Source organism: Salvelinus alpinus, chromosome 27 (assembly GCF_045679555.1).
Source record: "Salvelinus alpinus chromosome 27, SLU_Salpinus.1, whole genome shotgun sequence".
Lineage (NCBI taxonomy): Eukaryota > Metazoa > Chordata > Actinopteri > Salmoniformes > Salmonidae > Salvelinus > Salvelinus alpinus.
In genome coordinates this window covers 28,174,263-28,193,690 of record NC_092112.1, presented here as the reverse complement: position 1 = coordinate 28,193,690, position 19,428 = coordinate 28,174,263, and the positions used below count along the sequence as shown (strand labels likewise).

General features: G+C 40.9%; 2 protein-coding genes across 3 annotated transcripts in view; one reads left to right on the top strand and one right to left on the bottom strand.

Moving 5' to 3' along the window:
* Positions 1–953: 953 nt before the first annotated feature.
* LOC139556296 (solute carrier family 22 member 2-like) lies at positions 954–7,634 on the top strand. Of its 2 annotated transcripts, none has more exons than XM_071370108.1 (11): positions 954–1,425; positions 1,940–2,043; positions 2,132–2,286; positions 3,002–3,170; positions 3,299–3,413; positions 3,502–3,602; positions 4,874–5,088; positions 5,193–5,301; positions 5,399–5,511; positions 5,638–5,737; positions 7,565–7,634. In XM_071370108.1, the coding sequence occupies exons 1-11, from the start codon at positions 1,009–1,011 to the stop codon at positions 7,632–7,634; spliced, it is 1,668 nt and encodes a 555-aa protein (XP_071226209.1). In that variant the 5' UTR covers positions 954–1,008. The 2 variants fall into 2 exon arrangements, with proteins under 2 accessions (XP_071226209.1, XP_071226208.1); XM_071370107.1 differs by lacking the exon at positions 7,565–7,634 and adding an exon at positions 5,843–6,410.
* Positions 6,564–19,428, bottom strand: part of LOC139556295 (plasminogen-like) — a 29,080-nt gene continuing 16,215 nt past the window's right edge. The window contains exons 8-19 of the mRNA XM_071370106.1: positions 19,154–19,316; positions 18,875–18,999; positions 18,498–18,657; positions 17,953–18,155; positions 15,076–15,224; positions 14,855–14,948; positions 12,769–12,883; positions 12,568–12,642; positions 10,445–10,585; positions 10,227–10,333; positions 9,920–10,065; positions 6,564–6,851 (exon numbers count right to left, since the gene is read on the bottom strand). Coding sequence (XP_071226207.1) covers positions 6,687–6,851; positions 9,920–10,065; positions 10,227–10,333; positions 10,445–10,585; positions 12,568–12,642; positions 12,769–12,883; positions 14,855–14,948; positions 15,076–15,224; positions 17,953–18,155; positions 18,498–18,657; positions 18,875–18,999; positions 19,154–19,316 — 1,643 coding nt within the window. The 3' untranslated portion in view covers positions 6,564–6,686. The remainder of the gene's footprint in view (positions 6,852–9,919; positions 10,066–10,226; positions 10,334–10,444; positions 10,586–12,567; positions 12,643–12,768; positions 12,884–14,854; positions 14,949–15,075; positions 15,225–17,952; positions 18,156–18,497; positions 18,658–18,874; positions 19,000–19,153; positions 19,317–19,428) is intronic.

The window sequence follows — 19,428 nt, the reverse complement described above, 5'->3', positions numbered from 1 at the left end:
CAGGCTCTGAGAAGTATGTACTGTAGCTGAAGAGGAAACAGATAAGCCTCTTGCTCACCACCATCGACGTAACGACCAACAAAGAACCTGAGACTGTCTGATTCCGTCCCGGACCTCTTAGAGGTTGTGTGATAAAAGTACGAGAGGGTGGTGAAGAGCAGTATTTATTATTTTATGTTAACATTACCTGTCTGTTTAATTTGTTGTCTCTAATACAATAAGGATTGTTTGTATTGGTGTTTGCAAAGTTTAATCTTTTATGTTCACTGTATTTATATTGTATATCCTGTATGTTGACTGTGTGTCTGTATTCTGTTTGTACATTGTCTGTTGCTGGCAGCACCTATTCACTAACTCAAATTCTGGGTATGTGAATGTTTAATTGGGGAATAAAGTGATTCGGAAGTTATTTTGAATTCTTTCTCCTCTACCATGTGTGCATCGGATACAGTAATATCTCCCTCTCAGATTATGTGCTTTGTGTCATGTTTATTTTTTTATTATGTGTTTGAAGGAATTTACTGAAATAGTTTGTTGTTGCCCTAGCTTTGTTATTATAAGTGTTTGACAGTTACTTACCTGCCATTGTAGAGTTGTGGATGGATTGTGTTGTTTCTGTGAATTGACAATATGCTGTGCGAGCAGAAAATATGTAAGAGAGAACATGTCTATGGTTATACAACCCTACTCCCGCAAACACACAAACTTGTAATAAATGTGACATTAAACTACAATTATAATTATGTAATTATCTTCCAGGAGTATAGCCAAAAAAAATCCACATGGTCTAATTTGCATAATACGCATAATACACAGTGGAATTGCACTCTGTACAGTCAGCGCTATTAAAAAGTAACATGCTGCCTCTGTTGGCGAGTCAACACTGTAGGTCCAAGGTCAACCTCACTATTGGACTTTTGATCTGCTCTTTGCTTTTAAAACCCCTTCACAAATCCCACTGCAGTCTCATATATAGTACCTCTGCTTCTGACACCCAACTCTGCAACCATGACCACTTTCGATGAAATCCTAGAGGAGGCAGGGAATTTTGGTCGTTGCCAAAAGCGCATTTTTGCTCTGCTATGTATGGTGTCGTTGCCTTTTTCTGGGGTCTATGTGGGCATTGTGTTCCAGGGGTTCACCCCAGAGCATTGGTGCCGGGACTCAGGGGTGAGTCAGATCCGCCAGAGCTGTGGCTGGAATCTGATGGACGCCAGAAAGATCACGGTCCCTCTGGTCAACACCTCAGGAGTGCTGGTCCACAGTCAGTGTGAGCAGTATGACCTGGACTGGAACAATACGGGTCTGACCTGTGACAACCCAGAGTCTGACCTCACCGACGCCCACCGCAGCAAAGCTCCCATGACCTCCTGCAAGGAAGGCTGGGAGTATGACTACGAAGGCAGGCAGTCCTTTGTGACCGAGGTGAGAACTTTCTCTTTTTTTATTAGACAATAACTTGTATTGTATGTAACACTAAACAATTGTTGTGTAACACTAAACAAGTTCATGTTTTAAGACATTAAAGGGATACTTTGGGATTTTGTCAAAGAGCCCCTTTATTTACTTCCCCAGAGTCAGATTAACTTGTGCATATCATTTTTAATGTCTCTGCGTGCAGTTTGAAGGAAGTTGCTAACAAGCACTAGCACAATTGCTAACTAGCTTTAGCGCAATACCTGGAAGTCTATGGGTATCTGCTAGCGGGTATCTACTAGCACGCTAGCAGATACCCATATACTTTCAGTCATTGTGCTAACGCTAGTTAGCATTTGCTCGCAAAACTGTCTCTAACTTCATTCTTACTGGATACAGAGACATAAAAATAGTATTCACAAGTTCATCTGACTCTGAGGAAGTAGATAAAGGTCCTCATTGCCAAAATCCCAAAGTATCCCTATAATATGGCAGTGAATTATAAGGTATTTCTTCATTTCAGTTTGACTTGGTATGTAATGATGCCTGGGTGGTGGACATGTACCAGGCTACACTGAATGTGGGTTTCCTTGTTGGAAGCATAACTTTTGGATACCTGGCTGACAGGTAAGTTTGCTCCACAACGCAGACGAAAGATTCTCTTTTCAATATTAGATCCTGTTCTTACATTCTCTTTCTTTCTTCTTGTTTGAAGGTTCGGCAGAAAAATGAGCTTCTTGATGTCCAACCTCTTGAATGGGGTTTCTGGAATACTTGTAGCAGTGGCTCCAAACTATATATCCATGCTTGTATTTCGCACAATCTTTGGCTTTGCTGTCAAGGGAGGCTGGATGTCTGTATATGTGCTTAGTATGAAAAAACATCCTTTGTCGCACAAAAGTTTATAAATTAACTACATGATCATTTGCAGCAAATTAGTCTATGGTTTAGCAAATAGGAAGTTAGTTTATTTCCTATGCAACTTTCAACCGAGGAGGATGGTCAAATTATGTTTCAGTAATAACTCTTGCTTTACTTAAGGATACATGCTTTATTGTACAGTATGTCTTACCTGCAGTGTTGGGGAAGCTAGTCTGAAAATAAAATTGACCAAGCGACTGATTGCTTCACACTGGAAGAAGTTAAGCCACAATAGCTAACTTTAAGAAAAATATAGTTGACTTAACTAAAGTTACTTTGAAAAAGTAGTTCACTACATCCAAACTACTTTGTGATATATTATATGTACATTTGAACTGTCATAGACTACAAATTGCAAGAACAGATCACTCTGGAGTCAGATTTTTACAGAAGGTGTAATTTAGTCTATTCTAATACAACAACTGTTTCAAGTGAGAATTAGGCAGGTCTAATGCCTAAAAATGTAATTTTCGCCTACCTATTATTTTTGCACAAAATGTAGTGTAGTTCCAGCAGTTACTTTTGCCATGTAGCGGTGTAGCTAACTACTGAAAACACTACCTAGATTTCAAACTACCATTAAGCTACTGCAAAATGTAGTTAAATTACTAGTTGAACTACATGTAGTTCACTACTCCCTAACACTGCTGACCTGTCTCCTCAGTCACCGAGCTAGTGGGAGTTGAGTACAGGAGGATGGTGGGAGTGCTTTTACAGATGTTCTTCAGCGTTGGCATTCTCATTTTGACCCTCATTGCCTACCTCATCACTGACTGGCGCTGGCTGCAGGTGGCCTTCGCTGTTCCTTACTTCATATTTCTATCCTACTTCTGGTAAGACCCGTGATCACCTCAGATATTGTACAGGCCTGTTGTAGGATCACCATGTCCAATGCCCTTCTACACTTAATGTCTGCATGGTTCTAAAAACCTCATGTTGCGTCTCACATTTTGGCTTCCAGGTTGATCCCAGAGTCTCCAAGATGGCTTCTTTCTCAGAACAACTCAACCAAAGCTAAAGAGATCACTGAGGCAATAGCGAAGGAAAACAAGAAAACCCTCTACAAGAACATTGAGGTAAGAAATGTTTCAGGACATTAATCATTTAAAAGGCACTGCTAAACTAGATTTGATGATAGCTTCCATAGCCTAACATGTCTTACAGACGCTGAGAGACGACAATGCACAGACCTCAACTGCCTCTTTCCTGGATCTGGTCAGAACTCCAAACATGAGAAAACACACCTTCATCCTCATGTTTAACTGGTAAAACCCATGCTGCAAACAATAGCTAGAAATCTATTGACCAATGTTTTAAGCTAAAATTACAACATCACAAAAGCTATATGTAACGTGGGAGATTATACCATAAATAACCTTTCCTGTAGCCAATACTACTCCACCTTTTTTATACGTGAGGTTCTCGGGACTAAACTAAACATACAGGTTCTTTAACAGCAGAGGTGGAGCATTTGAATAAACAGGCCAGGTAGAATGCAACATTAGATGTTATTCACAATAGGACCAACAGAAAGCTTAGACTGGGACATCTTCAGTGCCTAGCATTCTCTGTGCAGAATCTGCTGACCAACAAATCATTTAGTCACTGTATATCATCATCACAATAATCATCATCACCAGTATTCAATAATCAAGGTTTCGCTTCAGAATGGTTCTGTTTAACTCTGGGCAATTTACAATACATCATACATACCAACAAGCCTGGAGAACATGCCAAGGGAGAAGGAGAGTGGCACCAATGGAAACAGGCACTCTTGCCATAGAACCTTTACTCCCGATTAAACTTGTCTTCCAAAGGAATGCCAGACTTTACAATTTTTTGTGGATCCCCTGAAACATCTTCTTCAGTGGAGTTTAACGGCGGTTGGCATCCAATATGTTGCATTACCGCCCCCAATTCAACTATAGTATAAATCCATTACACTTTGTGATACAAAATGAGAAAAGGAGGAAATAAAATAAAGATACAAATATATTTTGAATTATCCTACCAACTAACCTATACTCATTCAAACCAATCACCTTATTCCACTACTTTAACCCTCTCTGATCGTACTCCAGGCCAATGGCCAGACAGGACAGGACACTACCACTCAACACACCCTGTAACACTTCTGAAGTCATATCTTGTACCCCCAAGTACTTCTCTGCAGCGGCGACCACATCTATTTTCTGTGACTTACGTTTCATCTCTGCTGTTCAGTTGATAAGCATTGCTATGAACGCTAAGAAGCCAACTTTACTGAAACATATATCAATCATTGGCCTATCCCTCTGTTCTGGCACATATCTACTATTCATAGAGATCCTCAGAATATCCCCTGAAACAAGGGAAAAGCTCAGCTTTTATACAAAAAGCCACACCCTTAATTAGAAGGAGGTGCACCTGTGATTGGCAGAGGCAAGAGGGTGTGTTCAAGAACCACAAATAACTTCAACCCGTTACATATACATTTATGACAGGGTCCCTTTCTCTTTTCCTGGCCTAATTGGATGTTGTATCATCATCTTCACAGGTTCACTAGTGCTATTGTCTACCAGGGTCTTATCATGCGTGTGGGAATCGCAGGAGGAAACGTCTACATTGACTTCCTGATCTCTGGCCTGGTAGAGTTCCCTGCTGCCTTCCTAATCCTCTTCACCATCGATCGTATTGGACGTCGTCTTCCCTTTGCCACGGCCAACATTGTAGCTGGAGTATCCTGTTTCATCACTGCTATTATCCCAGATAGTAAGTGTGTAATATCTTAAAGAAAACTTGTTAGAAAATGGTAGTATCCCGTCTTATTAATGTGCATAGTACATACAGTACAGTAATGTCTCTCCCTCCTGCAGGTCACTTCTGGGTCAAAACAATTGTGGCCTGCATTGGCCGGTTGGGCATCACCATGGCATTTGAGATGGTGGTGTTTGTGAACACTGAATTATACCCCACCTTTGTCAGGTAAAGTTTACCAGGTGGGAACATCTCAAAATTGAGAACTAATAACAAAGCAGGGGAAAAAATTATGGAAAAATACTACAACTGTCTCTTCCCTCAGGAACCTGGGTGTGTCAGTCTGCTCTACTCTGTGTGACATCGGAGGCATCGTGGCCCCGTTCCTGCTCTACAGACTGGCTACCATCTGGCTGGAGCTGCCACTCATCATATTTGGTACATGATGATTAAAACACTAATTAACCTGTTATAAGATGCTTATACACCGGAGACCATTTCTGTCTGAGGAGTCCATTTCTGTCTGACACTCAATGTGGTAACATGTTTTGTTGTACCCCACAGGGGCGATTGCGTGCGTAGCTGGAGGTTTAGTCTTGCTGTTGCCTGAGACCAGAGGTGTAAGACTACCTGAGACCATCGATGACATTGAGTTCCCAAACAGGTATGATTTTATTTATCACTTCAAACTAAACTAAATTGCACTGTAGTGTGTTAGAGGATTTGTTTGGGGAATATGGATTTATTGTACATATTCCGTTGGCAACAGACACAAAGAAAACCATCCGAAGAGTCAACAGCTGACAAATCTCTTGCCCACTGACATGACGACCAACAAAGAAACTACAATCGTCTGATCGATCTTGCTCCGCCTCTTCACAAGATTGACAGCATACTGAACTCATACTGTATTTACAAATTTATGTAGCTTAGCCTATATGTTTTTTGCATTTGTTGTTTCTCAACACTAGCTGATGTGAATCTTTTCATGTTTTTGAGGTGCTGGTATTTATATGTATTACTGTACAGGACATCATTTTAGATCATAATAATTATCATAATAATAATTTAGCTGTTAAAATACACATAATGGTGATTTCTATTATTTAAAACAAATATTTCAGTTGGAAATCCCCAAATGATATCCCTTATCATTCCTCCACTAGTTTTATGGTGGAAATTGCCAGAAACGTCATCTCTAGTGTGTTTTGAGAAGATTTTCTTATTCTAAACTGTCTGTAGTTATCCCAAATGTTAATATACCCCAGTCATGTTAAATATTATACATTTATTTTTGACTGACCTGACCGAAATTAATAAAAAGGTTTCCCATCAAAGATCCCAATGACACACAAGCTCTTACAAAATGTCAGCCTTTGTTCCCTTTTTTTAACATGTGGTCAAACACCATGGTTGTGTACCAGGCTAGAACATAATTGGATTGCTTATCAATTGAATTATTTTATAAACAAAAACAATGAACCTTGCAATTTCGGAAGAAATCACTGACGACAGGTATTTAATTTGTACTTTCAAGTCTTACAAGTCTTAACAAAACTACAATCAGGGCTCAAATGATCCATTCCTCGAGATTATGGATATATAGTAGAGGGTTAAGAATGAATCTTTATCTGACTGTTAATCCAATCCGTAAACTTCGATACTCTGACGTACACCCCTGGCTTCATGGCGTTAGCACAGCCCAGACCCCAAGAGGTCACTCCCTGGAGAACAAAGGTGTTCTGAGCATGGCACACCAAAGGGCCGCCACTGTCACCCTGGAAGAAGTCAAAAACATCATCACCAACATCATCATCATCACTCCAATGCAGTTAACGTTAAACTCATTGTGGAAACTGCAGTATACAACCAACCACACAGTCCTTACTGAAATTGAATGATTACTAGTTGTTGCTGAGCATGTACACTATAGGTCAAAAGTTTTAGAACACCCCCATTTTTCCAGTTTTTTAGAAATTTAAGCAGTTCAAGTCCAGTGAATAACCTGAAATGGTACAAAGGGTAAGCGGTAAACTGCCAGAGGTTAAAAATAAAAGTTTCAGTTACCAAAAACTGAAAAATAATGTACATTTCAGAGTTATAAAAAATAATGCATTTTTCAGGGAACAAGTAATGGGTTAACAACTTACAGCTGTTCTGCAGCAATGGAAGTAAATTCAGCCTTGAAATTTGATGCTAACAATTCCTACAGGTGTCACAACTTTTGTTGATTAATTACAATCCCTCTGTCTGTATAAAAGCAGTGTTGGAACAGACTGTTACAACACCCTCTTAAGCATTATTTGGACAGTATTGTACTGAAGGAAGTAGTATATTGCTATCATAATGGTGAGAAAAAGGCAATTAAAGGAAGACAGACCACTATAACCCTTAAAAGTCTAGGTCTTTCCTTTAGAGAAATTGCAAAGAAAGCCAAGGTGTCAGTGAGTACAGTTTCCTACACCATCAAAAGGCACTTGGAAACTGACAGGAAGAGGTCTGGCAGACAAAGCCACAACAGAATCAGAAGACAAGTTTCTGAGAGTCAAAAGCTTGCGTGATAGGCGGCTCACAAGACAACAGCTTTAAGCACAGCTTAACACTGGTCGAAGCAAGTCTTAGTTTCAACTGTGAAGCGAAGACTTTGAGCTGCAGGTTTGACAGGTCGAGTGGCAGTTTTGCTTAGCCATTGCTAAGATGGCAAAATAAGAAAAAGAGGCTTGCCTGGGCCATGAAGCATTGCCAGTGGACTACTGAAGACTGGAAGAAGGTCTTATTGTAACTATCATGTTTTAAGGTATGACCCAGGTGCAGACAGTGTTGAAGAAACAAAAGTGTATTCCTCAATCAGGGGCAGGCAAACGACAGGTCAAAGCAAGCAGGGGTCAATAATCCAGAGAGGGTGTAAGGTACAGGACAGCAGGCGGGCTCAGGGTCAGGTCAGGCAGAGGTCGGTAATCCAGAGTAGTGGGGCAAAGGTACAGGACGACAGGCAGGCAGAACGGTCAGAACCTGGAAACTAGAAAACAGGAGCAAGGAACAGGCGGGAGCAGGGAAACAAAATGCTGGTAGGTTCTACGAACAAAACGAAATGGCAACAGACAAACAGAGAACACAGGTATAAATACACAGGGGATAATGGGGAAGATGGGCGACACCTGGAGGGGGGGTGGAGACAAGCACAAAGACAGGTGAAACTGATCAGGGCGTAACAGTAACAGCCTTGAGACGACAGTCGCTGGGAAATGGGAAGCAAGTACAGGGTGAGGGTTTAATAAAAAATAAACATGAAACTAAACAAAAACAGCGTCTGGACAAGAGAAACAACACAACATCAATGCAGATACGGGAATGAAACTGAGGAAGTGACAGATATAGGGGAGGCAATCAATGACGTGATGGAGTCCAGATGAGTCCGATGAAGGGCTGGTGCGCGTAACGATGGTGACAGGTGTGCATAATAATGAGCAGCCTGGCGACCTTGAGCGCCAGAGAAGGGGAGCGGGAACAGACGTGACACTTATGGGCCGATGAATCAAAATGAACTCTTCGGTTCATTACGCAGGGTTTTTGTACGCCGTCGAGTAGGCGAAAGGATGGTTGCTCAGTGTGTGACATCAACTGTCAAACATGGAGGAAGCGTGATGGTCTGGGGCTCTTTTGCTGGATCCAGAGTCAGCGACTTGCACAGAGTGAGTGGCACCCTGAACCAAAACGGCTACCACAGCATTTAGGCAACGCCATGCAATACCCTTTGGTGTACGCGTAGTTGGTCAGGGGTTCACCCTACAGCAAGATAATGACCCAGAACATACCTCCGGGCTATGGGGTTCATCCTACAGCAAGATAATGACCCAGAACATACCTCCGGGCTATGGGGTTCATCCTACAGCAAGATAATGACCCAGAACATACCTCTGGGCTATGTCAGAACTACCTTCTAACTACCATCTAAACCCCATTGAGCTGGTTTGGGATGAACTGGGCAGAAGGATGAAAGCAAAGCAACCTACAAGTGCAACACATTTGTGGGAACTTCTGCAACAGTGTTGGGAAGAACTTTCCGAAAAATATTTCATTTCGATTGTAAAAAGAATGCCACGAGTGTGTTTGGCTGTTATGCCTGAAAAATGTGGCTACTTTGATGAGCCAAAAATTTAGATTACATTTTGTTAAACAAAACAATTCCATTATTTATTTTTTTGTCTCCAGTTGTTTATTTGTTCTATGCTTTAATTTCAGAGTACATTAAGACATTTGTCACGATGTATAAATTATTGGAGACAGGCGCAGGAATACGTAATAGGGGGTTTTAATACTCCACCCAAAAATACAACATGCCATGAAAGGCACCGAGACAAAGCCCAAAACAAACATGTGTACAAAAACAAAGGGATGTGACCCAAACAAAAGAGTGAGGTTAAACTTCTAATAAATACACGGGACGAGACCCGTAATAACAATACACGGGATGAGACCCGTAATAACAAGTGCACAACAATACACCGGACGAGACCCATAATAACGAGTACACAATACACACAGCGCGAAAGCCGAAACAAGAAAGCACAGGTACTCACAAGACCAACGGACATGGGAACAATAACTGACTAGACAATGGTGAACAGAGGACACATATATACAATTACTAATCAGGGGAATTGGAATCAGGTGTGCGTAACGAGACAGTTCAATGATGCCTAGAGGCCGGTGAGGTAGACCTCCGGAACTGGTGCACGGAATGAGCAGCAGTACCGGGGGAATCCGTAACAACATAAAACTGTGTGAATTTCAATAAAACTGGAAAAATTGAGGTGTTCTAAAACTTTTGACCGGTAGTGTATACCTGGCAACTGTCTGCTCCCCCTTCAATGTTCCCAGCACACATCTCATGGTCCTTGATTCTGTTGTTCAGGTAGGCTGGACGATTACACACTTTATTTTCTATAACAGGGAAGCCCGTCTCCTTGAGGAGCCCTTCTCCACCAGTTCCTACAAAGACAAAGATCAATGTTTCATGTCGGAAAATATCAAAATATTATTGGTATATTTGCATCAACAAAGTAATGGAGTCCTGGACAGAAGAATAACTTAATTTTGTATCATGTTATAAGAGCAACCATGAGGGGAAAAAACATGCATGACTCTTGAACCTTGTGTCTCTCCCCATCCTGTCACATAGCACTCTGTTCCAGGTGGTACCACATAATCCTTCTCAGGTAAGCATGCTGGTAAAACCTTGTCATTTATGATTGCAGGGCTGCAAATCAATCACACAAGTCTTTTTACAGCTTCGGACCTCCAAACAGCAAGACAAATATAAAACATTCTATTGTGTTTTTATTAAAGACAATGAAATGGGCTCACTCACCTCTCTAGCTTCAGTAGTGCAATGTCTGTTTCGCCAGGTCCCAGGATCAGTTTCTCCAGTTTACGCTCCTGCTTGGACAGTTCATTTGCTCCCTCTGTATGCGTTCCCAATACCACCATGTAGGCAGATGGCCTCTTTGATCTGATATACACACACACACACACAGACAGATGTACTTGTATGAAATCCATAACTAGGGCCTCGCAGTAAAAATGCCTAAACAGTAATGCTGCTTTTCTTCTGTGTAGGAGGCTAACACTCAGCCACTACCAACTTTACCTCTAAACTGCACCGTGCGTGCAGCTCCCTTCGCACAGATGAAATAGAGAAGCAGAGATTGAACTTCTTTCTAGTTTTCCCTTAAGAGTTAACACTATCAAAGTTTCGCTCTGCTGTGGGAATTGTGCTCCAATCAATGCAATATTAGCCACTTTCAATGTAACATACCGAAGCAAAATGAACTATGCAAAACTAACTGTGCAATATATTTTATTGTAGGCAAAGCACATTGGCATAGGATTCTATTGCACTGACATGCACGACTCAGAGCCAATTTATGCTTGATCCGACAATGTGGTCGGAGGCTCCACATTGATGGTGTGACGCAATTGCGGAGCCTCCTGAGGCACGCAGATGCCAAATGTATTTTATTTATTTAACTAGGCAAGTCAGTTAAAGGACAAATTCGTATTTACAATGACGGCCTACAACGGAAAAACCCTAACCCGGACGATGCTGGTCCAATTGTGCGCATCCCTATGGGACTCCCAATTACGTCCGGTTGTGATATAGCCTGGAATCAAACCAGGGTCTGTAGTGACGCCTATAGCACTGAGATGCAGTGCCTTAGACCGCTGCGCCACTCGGGAGCCCTTGATCTCTGTACCACATCGCAGTGGGGCTCCATATAGCTCCACATTGACATGATTGGTTGACCGTACTGTAGGTGAGGGCGGGAGGTCCTGCATAAACACAAACTCACTTCCTTGACAACTTCTTTCACAACAGCTCTGCGCTGCTCGGCAAAGCGCAAGAAGTATAAATGCCCTGACTTCTGCTGAGGCCATATCACCGTAAATGCTGTATGGCCAATGCAGACATCGGCTTGACCATACAGACATCGGATTGACCATGCAAACACCTGTCAGACCCATAGTATAGTCTACACAGACCGGTACACAATAACCAATCAGATCTGCAGGAGGGCTTTATGCAAATAGCCATTGCCATATATGGATCGGCACCATTCCCTTTGAATTGGACAGCATGAGCTGTCATGAGCTGACACTTGTTCTGAGATCAAGCGAGAGCTACATGTAGCCACCTGTTCACATTTGTTCATACTATTTGCTAGTTAGTGAGTTATTACGCCAGCTAAAGCTAATTTCTAGTCAACAATGGGGGATTGGTTGCTTCCTACAAGAGCACAAAATGTGTGCATTTTTAGCCATCTTTGAAAAGCAAGTCAGGCAAAGAGATTGTTTTATGTCTTAAAGGGGCAGTGTTGTATTTTGAGACAGTCTTGAATAAGATAAGTAGCCAGTAGGCAGAGGGTAGCATCATTTGTCTGATTCCCTGCAATAATGGTATGGGAATAATAAAAAATTGTAAAGTGGTTTCTTGCATCAAACAACACAACATTTTCAGTCACCTTCTTGTCTGAATGACAAGTGGATAAACAGGTTAATGTCAAGCCCTGCATGTTTTTGTTCTCCCAAAAGTCTGATGGAATGTAGGCCTACATTGAACACCACACATAGGCTGCTACTGTAGGCTGAACGATAGAACAGCTATTTCCATCTTAAAAAGTTATGTGATGCATTTTTCACCATTGTTTTTGATGGTAGGCCACTCTGGTAGTTCTACATTATAATCAAATAGCCACAGTAGCCTACTTGGCCACAGTTAAAACTTTAACTTAAAGCAGTTACAGCGTCAGTGTTGCACAGAATTTTCACAATGTTCATGTTTGCACTCAGCAGACATGAAATTTGCTTAGAGCCAAAAATAATTAGAGGAAACATTGGCCACTACTACACAGTATGTATAACTGCCCTCCTGGTTGGTATAGGTTTAGTAAGTAGTAAGCCTCATACGGGCACTGATGAGGGCTGCTCTCTCACCTCTCCAGGCAGTGTACAGCAGTGAGGACCCACTGAGGGGCAATCAGAGTTCCTCCACAGAAATGGATGCCAGTGCTGCAGAGGGATGGACAGAAGGGTAAGTGAATAAGTTCTCCGTGAGATATTGTTTTGTCTTATTGTATGTAATTATCAATATGTTAATGAGATTCATGAAAGGGAATGGGATACTATCCTCCATACTTGGTCCTCAGGCTGACCTGCCAGGGCCATGAGTGGGGTTTGGACACACAGCCTCCAACGATGCGACCGAAACACCTCCTGGGCTTTGTAACAGGCTGCCCACATGTCAAGCCAGCTGGAGACCAAAAATACACTTTTATTTGTGAATTCCACAATGTATACCAGATAGATTGCAGGCAGATATACATACAGTAACCACATACAGTACATCTGGATAAAGCAACTGTGTTAAAACAACAGCCATTTGTATAATGATTAACAGAAACTGTCACTCACAGTCAGAGTGCGAATTACACCGTCGGGGTGGCGGGTAGGGGGGTTATTGGGTGCACACTATTTTTTTATGGGTCTATAATAAAGAAGTAATTTGAGGTAAAAATGTATTACCTTTTAATGTGGCATGAACACAACCATTCATGATGCTTTAATCTGATTGTCAAACAAATCACTTCAAAAAGATGGCTACCTGTGCATGTTCCTCCACTCCAAAATAATAGAAACAGTGCAATACATGTACTGTACACTCACGCCATTTGATGAATGGAAATAGACATCTGTTTACATAACACCAAAAGTTGTGCCTAATGACATTCAGTTATTGCCATTGAGTAGGCCTACATTAATTAATGCGGCTTGCTGGCAAATTTACTTTTTTGTTAGCCTGAAAAGTTGGGACACCTGAAATGGGTCTGAAACTGTCCCAGGAAAAACTGGATGGTCACCCTAACACACAGGGTCAATTTACTAGACTAGGCTACAATGTGTAGGCCTATTACTATGCACTTCGAATAGGCCTTTCTGTAGCCAGTGGTGTAGTGGTAAAAAAAAACTTGGTGGGTAAACTCTGATTTCCAGTCACGGTGAAACAAAGTAACGCTCCCTATACTTTCACTGCATTTTTCTGAAAAGGTGGTTAAACTGCGTTTAGCCGCATTTACATTCCACTAGGCCTCACCACTGCTGGTAGCCTGCCCTCTCAGCCGAGGCAATTTTACACACATGAACACAAGAGTTAAATCAAAACATGATTACGTCTTAGTTCATGAGCTGGTTGAATGCTTGGAGTCTTCATAGACCGTGTGACATAAAACACTACATTTCTTTCCTTACATGAATTACATTTATGACAGTGTTATTTGTAATTATTAAGCATTTAACAATTGAATTAGAACACTGAACTTAAATCCAGTACGATTCCTGGATCTTGGAGATCTCTGAAAATGCACTGTAAGTATAACTATGCCTACGTAAAATGTAATTATGTTTTGCCATGAAAACCGTTCTCATGGGCACACAAATCCAAAATAATGTAGGCATATGCCATTGCAAAATGTAATGCTTCTAACCAAAATCAAATCAAATGTATTTATATAGCCCTTCTTACATCAGCTGATAGAGTCAACTATAGGCCTACTGTCATTAATGCTGGATGGGTTGGATGCAGATTGGTGTCTAGCTGTAGGCAAGTTGTCTAGTGATATTGGCGACCATCATCAGCTGATCCAGGAAAGAAAACAAATATTGATAGAAAATAATAAAGCTAAATAAATGGTCTACTTCTTCTGGCCAGGACGGCACAGAGAACACCAATACCCGCAATGAGTGCTCTAAACAGCTGACTGACAAAACCAAACGATAAATCAACGGATAAATCTAATGCATTGGAATAAAGGCATATGCTCATTTTTTATCAAGGGCGCATGGCAAACAAATGGCGAAAATCAGCAAGTGCAAAGGAAAATCTATGCATTTACAGGAGCTCAGCAATGGCCAAAATTCAGCCCTACTGAGTGAGCAGTGCTGTGGACAGGGAGGTTTGTGCAGCCACGTAGAAATACATGGTTTAACCCATGACAGAGAGGTGGGGGTGTTTGTTTCATTTGTAAGCTTTTATTTTCATATTTACCACTGTAAAACATATTTACCACTGCATTTTAAAAAGGAGAATGGTTAAATTAGCATTATTTAGACACCCCCCCAAATGTTGACTTTTGTTCTATTTAGTTGAGCTAATGTCTCATTCAGGGGAGCTGAGCCCCCCATAGCTCCCCCACAATTTGCACCCTGGTCACAGTAGTCCACATACCGCAATCTGGGATTTGGCAGTAGTCCCATTTCTGGTTTCTGTCTGTGGTGTAGCACCATGGTCCATTCACGTCATTGTCAGGGTTTCTACAATTCTAACAGTGAAAAGGGGCGCTGAATAAATATAAGTACATCTTCCCAAATGTCTGTCATATGCAATACTTTTGCAGTATCATCTGACATGATTTAAATATGTCTTATAAGAAGACTTCTTGAACTTACATTGGACTCCATGCCTTTGTCAGGGTGGGATTCAGGGGTGAAGCTGGCGTGCTGATGGGGGCTCTGGGCGCTCCAACTCTGACAGGTGACACCCAACATGGTCATGGAAGTAGGACCCCTATATGTCCCCCCGTTGCCCACCTTGCAATCTGAAAGCCAGTCAACAGAAAACAATATCAGGGATAACATTTCTACCCTCAACATTGACAATGTAGGATGAATGAATGAATGTTGAACTCAATTCTAATCTAGGTAGTGTTTTCAGTAATTAATTACTTTTTCTTTATGTAGCGGTGTAGCTAACTACTGGAACTACACACACTTATTTTTTGTCTAAAATAAAATGTGGGTAAAGTAAGCAATACTTTCCTTTGTTTTTCGGCATCAGCCCTGCCTAATTCTCACTTGAAACATAGTTTTTGTGTTAAATAGGCTAAATTACACATTCTGGTAGCAAATGAACCTATAGTGAATTGTAGTCTATGGCATTTCAGATTTGCAGTGCCTTCATAAAGTATTCATACCCCTTGACTTCTTCCACATTTTGTTGTGTTACAGCCTGAATTCAAAATGAATTAAATTGAATAAAAAAATATATATATCTCACGCATAAATATATATATTTCACGCATAATACCCCATAATGACAAAGTGAAAATATGTTTTTAGACATTTTTGCAAATGTATTGAAAATTAAATACAGAAATATCTCATTTACATAAGTATTCACACATCTGAGTTAATACATGTTAGAATCACCTTTGCCAGCAATTACAGCTGTGAGTCTTTCGGGGTAAATCTCTAAGAGCTTTGCACCCCTGGGTTGTACAATATTTGCTCATTATTCTTTTCAAAATGATCTGTCAAATTGGTTGTTGATCATTGCTAGGCAACCATTTTCAAGTCTTACCATAGATTTTCATGCAGCTTTAAGTCAAAACTGTAACTCGGCCACTCAGGAACATTTACTGTCTTTTTGGTTACCAACTCCAGTGTAGATTTGGCCTCCTGTTTTAGGTTATTGTCCTGCTGAACCAAGTTTTCCACTAGGATTTTGCCTTTGCTTAGCTCCATTACGTTTTTTTATTTTTATCCCCAGTCCTTAACAATTACAAGCATACCCATAACATGATGCAGCCACCACTATGCTTGAAAATATGGAGAGTGGTACTCAGTAATGTATTCTATTTGATTTTCCCCAAACATAACACTTTATATTCAGGAGAAAAAGTGAATTGCCTTGCCAAATATTTTGCAGTATTACTTTAGTGCCTTGTTGCAAACAGGATGCATGTTTTGGGGTATTTTTATTGTGTACAGACCTTCTTTTCACTGTCAATTAGGTTAGTTTTGTGGAGTAACAACAATGTTGTTGATCCATCCTCAGTTTTCTCCTATCACAACCATTAAACTCTGTAACTGTTTTAAAGTCATGGTGAAATCCCTGATTATTGATACACCATCTAAAGTGTAACTTCACCATGCTCAAAGGGGTATTCATTGTCTGCTTTTTATATTTTTACCCATGTACCAATAGGTGACCTTTGCGAGGCATTGGAAAACCTCCCTGGTCTTTGTGGTTGAATCTGTGTTTGAAATTCACTGCTCGACTGAGGGACCTTACAGGTTATTGTATGTGTGTTCAAAAATCATGTTAAACACTATTACTGCACACAGAGTGAGTCCAAGCAACTTATTATGAGACTTGTTAAAGATGCGCTATGCAGAAATTTTGCCGGCATTTCCTGGTTGCTAAAATTCTAATAGTTTCAGTTTATGTGACAAAATAAGCAAGTATAGTGTAGAGAATCATTGTAGCATCTAAACTGCTGTGAAATATATTTTACAAAAGCAAAAATATTATATTGTTCAGCTGTTTGAAGCTGATGTACAAATCCGAAAGTAAAAGAAGCAAAAACGAAATGTAAGAACGGGAAGCATAGAAATAGCGTGCATAGAACCGATCTACCGCTTCTTAGACTTGCTTTCAATGACAAATCTATACTGTTTGTATCGCCCAAAAAGTTACAAATTGCAGCTTTAAGCACATTGTTACTTCTGAACCGATTTAAGGCTTGCCATAACAAAGGGGTTGAATAATTATTGACTCAAGACGTTTCAACTTTTTATTGTTAATTAATTAATGTGGACGCTATCATGGATAATGCTGAATGAATCGTGAATAATGATGAATGAGAAGGTTACAGAGGTGTAAATATCATACCCCCCCCCCAAAAAAAATGCTAACCTCTTCTGTTATTGTAATGGTGAGAGATTAGCATGTCTTGGTGGCATGATACTTGTCTAACTTTCTCGCTCATCATTATTCATGATTCATTCAGGATTATCTTTTATCATGGTAGCATCCACATTAATGTATAAGTGTTTATAAACATATTCTATTCTTATTTCCCAGAAAAGTGACTCCAAAATGACACAATATATTTTTTACCATTAATATCTATTGGGCACAAAATAATCTTAAACACAACCAAAACAAACAGCAAATGCATCCAACAAGTTTGTATAGTCACAAGCTTAATGTATTCATTGCATGCTAGGAATACGGGACCAAATACTTGAAATTTTACTACACACATACTGTAAGTGAATACTTTTGGTCCCCAAAAATGGGGGCACTATGTACAAAAAGTGCTGTCATTTCTAAACGGTTCACCAAATATGGATGAAAATACCCTCAAATCAAAGCTGACAGTCTGCACTTTAACCTCATAGTCATTGTATCATTTCAAATCCAAATTGCTGGAGTACAGAGCCAAAACAACAAAATATGTGTCACCGTCGCAATACCTTTGGAGATCACTGTATATTTTCAAAATAGCTTCCCAAGCACTGATGGAAGGATGGATAGATTACCTCTGCTGTCGTCTGCTGTCGTCTCTGCTGTCGGGGAGGGTTTTGGCTTGGCCTGGTCATGTTTGTCAGGTTTAGGAGTAGGCTTGGGAGCAGTTGGGCATCTTTGCACACTGCAGAACTCCCAACGAACAGAGGGGTCAGTGGTGTAGCACCATGGTGCACGGTCGCCATCAGGGTTCCTACACAGGTTTCTTCTCAAATCGCTGTGAAGCACATATAAAAGACAATGTCCTCAGACACTGAAGATGACATATTACATTGTTTGGCTTTCAATGACTAGATAGTAGAAGACGGAGATAGAGCTAGAGATATACATTGCCCACTTGACACAGACATCAGTTCAACATCTAGTTTTGATTTACATTTGATTTGCACAAGTTCTAAATGACCTTACGTTGATGACTTTTTGCATATCTAGTCAGTTTTCCACATTGATTCAGTGTCATGACATAGATTTTGCAGTTTCAAATGACGTGGAAACAACGTAGATTCAACCAGTTTTTGCCCAGTGGTTAGAGATGATTTGACTATGCTCTAGGCCTCACGCTTTAGGGAAGACCTGCTGTGTCTTATTGTGACCGTGAGGTGTCATCGAGCTCCAGTACTGGCATCTCTTCCCACTGATGGTCTCTGTCACCATACCACGATAGTGGGTCCCGTCGCCCACATAGCAGTCTTCCTCAGCTGGAGGGGGAGCTGCGTAATCTGAGGTTTAAAAAGAATATGAGCCACATCAACCAAATTAAATATGAATTTTGGTGAAAAATGTAGGCTGTATGGATTGCTAGTGGATGACATGAGTTTCGCTACGTAGTTAGTATATAATGATTTTTGCATTTGGGAAAGCTATATAAATCCAATGCATTAACATCATCATCATAATCTTCATTATCATCATCATCATGATGCAGTGTCAAGTGACCTGGTCCAGGAACATCTCCACAGCTAGGCACCTTGCAGTACTCCCAGCGCGTCTCTGAGTCTGTAGTAAAGCACCAGGGCATCTTCTCATGGTCTGGGTTCCTGCAGTAGTTCAGTTCCAGGCCTCTGACAGGAACACAAACAACCACACATGTTGGTTAAATCACAGTCAGCCTGTATCTATAAGACATTAAAACACTGATCTACTGGACTGAGAAACGCAAAGTTCGGTTCTTGCTTGAGTAAAAACAAGTTGCCCAATCTCGTGGGTTGATCTTACTTGCATGGGTAGTTGTCTGGAGTTCTGTTGTGCTGTTGGGGCGTCTGAGTTGCCCAGACCTGACAGGCTTTCCCAGATGCTGTCACTCCGATGGTTCCCCTGTAGGCACTACCGTCGCCTGTGGCACAGGTGAGCTCCTCCACCACCCTGGGAGGCTCAGAGGCTAAGGGAGAGGGAAAGAGTGAGGAAAACTTCCTGGGAGTTAGTAAACTCATGTTTTAATTAAATTGTTTATATTAATGTGAAAGAGCAGGGGAAACAGGGGTCATGGGAGA